Source organism: Eupeodes corollae, chromosome 2 (assembly GCF_945859685.1).
Source record: "Eupeodes corollae chromosome 2, idEupCoro1.1, whole genome shotgun sequence".
Taxonomy (NCBI): domain Eukaryota; kingdom Metazoa; phylum Arthropoda; class Insecta; order Diptera; family Syrphidae; genus Eupeodes; species Eupeodes corollae.
In genome coordinates, this window is record NC_079148.1 from 88,151,879 (window position 1) to 88,158,749 (window position 6,871).

The 6,871-nt window shown below is 33.5% G+C and overlaps 1 protein-coding gene across 2 annotated transcripts; it reads left to right on the top strand.

The window, feature by feature from the left end:
• The first annotated feature begins 1,875 nt into the window (after positions 1–1,875).
• On the top strand, positions 1,876–6,506 carry LOC129945570 (uncharacterized). 2 transcript variants are annotated; one of them, XM_056055381.1, is made up of 5 exons: positions 1,876–2,172; positions 2,239–3,143; positions 5,898–5,960; positions 6,008–6,218; positions 6,281–6,506. In XM_056055381.1, exons 1-5 carry the CDS (start codon positions 2,113–2,115, stop codon positions 6,434–6,436), a joined length of 1,395 nt encoding a protein of 464 aa, XP_055911356.1. In that variant the 5' UTR covers positions 1,876–2,112; the 3' UTR covers positions 6,437–6,506. The 2 variants fall into 2 exon arrangements, with proteins under 2 accessions (XP_055911356.1, XP_055911357.1); XM_056055382.1 differs by having other exon boundaries at positions 1,877–2,172; positions 6,023–6,218.
• Positions 6,507–6,871: the final 365 nt, after the last annotated feature.

The following is a 6,871-nucleotide window of genomic DNA, read 5'->3' on the forward strand; positions in this document are numbered from 1 at the left end:
TTTGTGGAGAAAATTGTGTTGCAATCACTCTACCAATTCTATTGTTTTCAAACGTCTTCCAGCTGTAAAAACAGACAATTGGAAGATACAAAATTGTCAGTCGATTTTGACACACAAAAATTGGGTCAGTTCAGTCAATACAAGGAAATAAGTCAAGTCCACTTATGTCAAAATTACAGTTGATCATGTTTTTCCATTTAACTGAAAGCTGAACTGTATTACTCTATGAATTATTAATTTTCTGCACCCTTCCATTTCATGTTTTGTAAAAAAGGATTTCTTCTCAAATTGGAAGAGATATAAGTAAAATTACAAAATACATATCCTTATGGACTTTTAGCTTGCTAAAAAATATGACCAAATGGAAGACAAAGTGACCAATTGGCCAAGTGAAAAAATAATTATCAAAATTGGTCACAAGTCACAAATGTGGCAACTGTGGATTGGGTACACCGAGCGAACAACGAAAGTAGAAATAAAATACATTTGGTAAAATAATGCTCAGATTTAAAGGTACGAAAAGTCTTCGTGTAATAACGCGCGCATCAACGAATGTCACTTCAAAATAAAATGGGCGATTAATGCGCATTAAATACATGTGCTGTAAAATATCACACTTAGCTGAAATATGCTTGCCATATTTTTAGTGCACAAGTTTTTACATCTTTGTGAGATCGTAATAAAAAGGTGCAAAAGCACGGGTTTATGTGACGTATTAAAGTCCAATGAAATGTCCGAAAAGTGATTAAAAACTACCTCAGTAAAATCACGTACTGTATCATTCGAATGAGATTACATATTATTAAATGGCTAAGTCCAAGTATAAATAATTATAATTTTTCTTTCGGGACGGAAAAAAATTAATTAACCTGTTTGGGTTTGTCTTTTGATTTAAGTTTTTTGCAAAAAAATTGAAGTAAATCCACTTCTTTTTTATTTAATCTAGTCTACTTCCTACTTCACGCCATCACCAAAATATTGAAATCTACTTTATTTGTAGGGTTTGTGTTTCTACCTACTTTAATTCTAATAAAAATAGACTGAATGTAGTCTCAACATTTTCATAAAAAATACAAGAGAATTTAAAATAGCTTGAGTCTTTGCATTTGTAGTGAGACTGTTTTTCATCTATTGTATTCTAGGCTAACCCTTTTGTATTTTTTTTGACATACAGGAACTATTATGCAAGTTTTGCATTCGTAAAAAAATTGCGAACTCGTAATTTTATCAAACATGACATTTCGTTGGTAAAGAAGTCTGTTTTCTGATTTTTAAAAACTAAAAATAACAGTAGTCCCAGTACAAATGTGTACGCTCAAAAATCAATAATTCGAATTTTCCAAAAACATTCCGATAGATTTCATTTTAAATTTTCGCTAAATTCTGTGTGCTTAATTTGGCTTCTTTCAATACAAGAAAATATTTTTGTATTGCTCAGAAGGGTTCCCCCATAGAACCTTTATTTTGCTTTTAAGTTTCCTCAAGAACTTAACAAATTTTTCTTTCTGCAAAGGCTCCTATACTGTCTTAATAATATTTTGTGAACAATTATGTAACTGACCGTGTGGTAGCCAAATCTTGTAATCATATTGAATTATATGATATGAAGGCTTAAATAAGTCTGTTTTTTTTAATTCTTTTATTCAAATAATGTAATTTAAAAACATGTAGAATAATATGAAAATGTAATTTTTTTATTTTTGACATCTACTTCCATTTTCCTCAATCTACTTCGCTTTTTTCCTCTAATCTACTTCTACTAGTGACACCAAATGTTTTCATACCGTGTAATAAATATCTAAGCGAACATACCTATGATCTCATACAACCCAACAAACGGGTGTTGGCACCCCTACTAATCCGTACTTTTTGACGTTTAAAAATATGAAATGTTTTTGTTTCCGAATCGCCGTATCAGATATCTATTTACGGTAGTTTGTAATTTCTCCCAAGTTCTTATTTGATAAATGAATTACAATTAATTTATTAAAAAACTTTGATTTAAACAAAACATTTGGGCAAAAAAAGCAGCTCGTAACTTTTAAAACTTGGAATGCTGTGAATATTTTTTAAAACAAATAGCCAAACCACCAAGTCTTTCAACAAAACAATATGTATGGACCACCAGAAACGGACTCGGAAGATGACTACGATGGATTCACATTTGGAGACGTAAGAATTTACAACACTTGTTAAGAGTTATTATGTATACATATATTTTTCTTTTCAAATTTTAAGACCATCATAGAAGACCACCGAAATCGCAATCGCAATCGGTACGTCTTTGAACAAAAATCAGACCATGACATTGAACAGGCAATCGAGGAAGGCGAACTTAACAAATTTATAGACTTGGTCGAAGAACGAAATATAAATGTCAACGATCTCCTACGAAATGGTTCAAGTATCATGGCTATAGCTTGTAGGACAGGCCAGTTTGAAATAGTTAGATACCTTATTGAGCAGAAAGTCAACGTTAATAAACAAGTTGATTCCGTAACACCTTTAATGGAAACATGCGCTTGCAAAAAACGAAGCCCAGAAGTCACAAAAATTGCGAAGATTTTGCTAGATGCCGGTGCTGTTGTCAATGTGTCGGACAAATATGGGACGACTCCATTTATGTTAGCATGCCAAAACGGTCATTTAGAAGTGGTTCAACTTTTAATTGAGGATGTTTCATTTGATGCATGCGACAACCAAGGTTGCACTCCGATTTTCCATGCAATAGAACACAATCATTCCGATATAGTGAAGTTTCTAGTCGAATGTGGAGCAAATGTTACGGTTGCCAATAAAAAGGGCTATACACCGCGACAAGTGGCACAATTTCATGGCTTTTATGATATTTTAGGATTACTACCCAAAGAAAGGGATCTTCCCTATCAAGTTCCAACGACTTTTCTGTCATACAACAGTATCTGTGATATGATTCCGAGGATTTTTCTTAAAACTGAGTGTCCGGAGTATTTTCAGGATATAAATCTTATATTGATGAACATGGGCATGGAAAACGTATTGGAGTATTTTGCTAAGGAAAAAATATCTTTGGCCGAATTTTTAACCATGGATGATAAGAAATTAGAGAAAATCGGAATCGAATTTCCAATTCATCGGCTGAAATTACTCAAGGGCTTACTTAAGTAAGTAACAAAATTATTAAATACAATATTATAATTACTCTTGTGACATTATGAAGGTGATAAAATAGTTACCAGTGCTAAGTTAAATCAAGGGCGGATCCAAACTTTTATTAGGTTACTTTTTAGGGGGTCACACACTTAACGTAAAGAGATTTAAAATATTAATAATGTTCTTTAAAGGAGGCTGACAAAATTACAACAGCATAATGTGAATATATTCTTTATATTTACTATTTCAAAAGGATAAAGTGACAATTTTTGTTATAGAAGATTCTTTTAGAACACTGTTGTCTAGCAAAGCATGGTCCAACTTTTTAATTTAAAAAAATTGATCTTTTTTCCCTAGAAAATAAAATTAAATCTATGAAAACTTTTCTGGCCTATTTGAATCTAACGCAGTTTCCAGTAGCCTATTATTTGCATCGTTTTTATTCTTACTTTACTTTACTGTGCGCCTGGGCCTCAAGTAATAACTTTCGCCAGTTTACTCGATCTCTAGCTTGCTGCCTCCAGTTTGGAAAAACAAGTTGACGTGCGTCGGCCTCAAACTGATCACTCCACCGGAGATGAGGCCTGCCTTTGCTTCTTGTTCCCTCAGGCTTAGCGTGGAATACCTTACGGGCTGGAGATTCGATGTTCATTCGTTTGACATGCCCTAGACATCTTAAACGTTGAACACGCAGTTTTTTTACCAGTGTCAAGTCGCTGTACAGTTCGTATAGCTCATGATTATATCTTCTCGGCCATAGATAATACGCAGAACTTTCCTCTCGAAGATAACAAGAGATCCTACACCCGCCTGGGAGAGGGTCCATGCTTCTGAACAATACAGCAAGACTGGGATGATTAAGATTCTGTATAGTGTCTCTTTGGTACTTCGCAATGGGGCCTTATTCCTCAACTGCTTACTTAGGCCAAAGAAACAGCGATTAGAAAGGGTAATTCTGCCTTGATGTCCGCGCTGATGTCATTAGCAAAATTAACAGCAATGCCCATTTAAACAAATTCGTTTACCACCTCGAAGTTATACCTGTCAATTGTCACTTTTTGACCAAGTCTACGGTGTGAATGGACTCTATTTGACGACAGTAAATACTTCGTTTTGTCCTCGTTTGTCAAGACCCATTTTCTTCGCCTCAGACTCGCTATTGGAGAAGGCGCTTGTCATGCTCGTTTGGTTCGATGTCATCTGCATGTCCAAGATATTTTGTGAATTTTTGAAAGATGGTTCCACTTGTATTGGCGTTGGTGGTGAGCACCACTCTTTCAAGAACAATATTGAAGCAGCTATATGACAGCGCATCGAAGTCCTCTGGTGGTTTCGAAGATTCCGGAATTTCTTCTCACTTCATTTCTCGAAAGATTAAAAGCATTTATATAAAACTAATAGACGTACAGTTTCCATTAAGTGTTTCAATTAGATATTTGGGACATTTATATTCTTGAAATTCATGTTTAAAATTCAATTTTAAAGCATTCCAAGCAAATGCACCTCAAAAATTAGATTTCTTCAATTTATGAAGATCCTAAAAGTTTTTGTATTTAATAGATAAACAATTACCAGTGGCCTGATTTTTAGTGCATTGGACTGTCATGCGAAAGGTCTTCGGTTCGATCCCTGCCTGTGCCACTTAAAGTTTTATTCACGGGTACTGCCTCTTGCGAGGAATTGACAAATTCTCCAAGAATAATTCTTATCATGAAACAGTGTTTTTCAAACTAGCCGTTCGGGTTCGGCATATAAACTGTAGGTCCCCTCCATCCCTGCAATCACTCGCACACAGGAATGGTTGAGAGTTGTAAGTCACTAGGCCCTGGTTCTCTACGGATAGTCACGCCACCTAATTTATTTATTTTATTTACATTGTTTTTCTCTTTCTTTGTCTTACACTTTTTAAAATAAAATAAGACAAAATGGAATATGAGATTCTAGAATTTAAAGGTAACCTAATATCAAATAGACCGTCTTTTATTTAAGGCTTTCCTTAGGAAACGCAATATTTGCTCTTTATCTTAGAAAAAATCTTATGAAAATAAGTTAAAGCATTCCTAAAGCCTGTCAAATTTTTTTTTAAATTTTGTGAAAGCCTTCAAATTTTTAACAAAGATTTTAGGTGAATGTCGGTAAGTTTCTAAAAAATCTGCAGAGGAAATCTTGCTTGGACAAAGTAAACTCTATAAGCTTTATGGCTAATATTACCCCTCCCCCTGGTTCTTTCATTTGTTAAAAGTATCTGGAGTGGTGCAGCGCGATTTTCGATTCATGCTGTATTCTTGAGTCCAGTCGTCTAACACAAAACTAGTGGTTTTTGCAACAAAGTGAAAAGCACTAAAATACAAGTTTTATTTTTATAATATAATATAATAAATAAATAATTCTATATGTAAAGGGGGCCATATCCATTAACATAATACAATTAGTTTCAAGTTCAAAGGAACTCCTACGAAAATTAAAAAAATCTCTCCAGGGGCGAAGTCATCACCCCTCTGAATCAAATTTACAAAACAAAACTGTACCAATTGCATACCCGAATTGTTTGATTATTATTTAATCTTTTTTAATTGATACAAAACATAGTTATAATTAAGTACCTAAAGAACAAATAAGTTTATTTAAGTTATTTTTAAAAAAATCAAAATTTGGAAGTTACTGAATGAGTCCATGTGTGTAGGCAGAACCAATTTTTTTGTTTATATTATTCAAACCATAAAAAAGCAAAATATACTACAGAATTTCATGTTTTTATTTTTTAGTTTCCATTTAAATCAATGGACAAAACGATCGATCGCTCGAGTGCAAAAAGGTCATCCAGATAAGTATGCCTTTCGTAGTACATTTCCTGCAAAAAATGTTCTTAATATAGTCCTTTGCATTTCAGTTTCTATGAAATACTCATTCTCTCCGCAAATCATCTACAAAATCTTGTCATAATAAATTCTTCCTTGAAATACGTTAAAAACAACTTGGAATGTGGCAATTTCGGACCGATAAACTCCGAACTTGTTAAAAACTTACGATCGAATCTTCAAAAGTACAAATCAACTATGAAGGAAATTAACCAGACAACAAAATACGTAGGTTAATTTTAACACACTGTCTTATTTTATTAAATGATTTTTTGTTTTACTTTTTTTAGCTCCAATCATTCAGTCCAGCTCATCCACCGTTATATATCGACTATGACGAATATTTGGCCGAAAAGAAGAAAAACAATATAAGAAAGTTTTTTAAATACACAGCTTTTGTTGCAGTTTCAGTGGCCATCTGTTTAAAACTTCAAAAATGCATATGATTTTGAAATTAAAAAATTGCAGTCATTCCCCGAAATGAATAAATAAATTAAAACAGTTTTGTTGTTACGATGTCTGGTGCTGTTTTTAAGATATAAACAGGTAGTGGATTTATTTTTGTATTTAAAGGTTGAATGACACAGCAACTTGAGGGCACCGTAAAGTTTTTTTTTTGTAATTTAATAAAGGCTACCCCATTTGAAGGTTATTTAAAGAAATATTTCTGGGGCCTGATTATGAGGTTCGTTTTCAATTCGACCTTTCAAATTCGACTCGCGTCGTATTTTGTTATTAACGAATTCGCGGCGAAGCAAAAATAGTTCTTCCTATATTCCAGCGATAAGTACCCGTAGAATGATGGTTAGTGCGTTGGACTGTCATGCAAAGGGTCTGGGTTCAATCCCTGCCTGTGCCACCTTAATTTAAAAAAATAATTT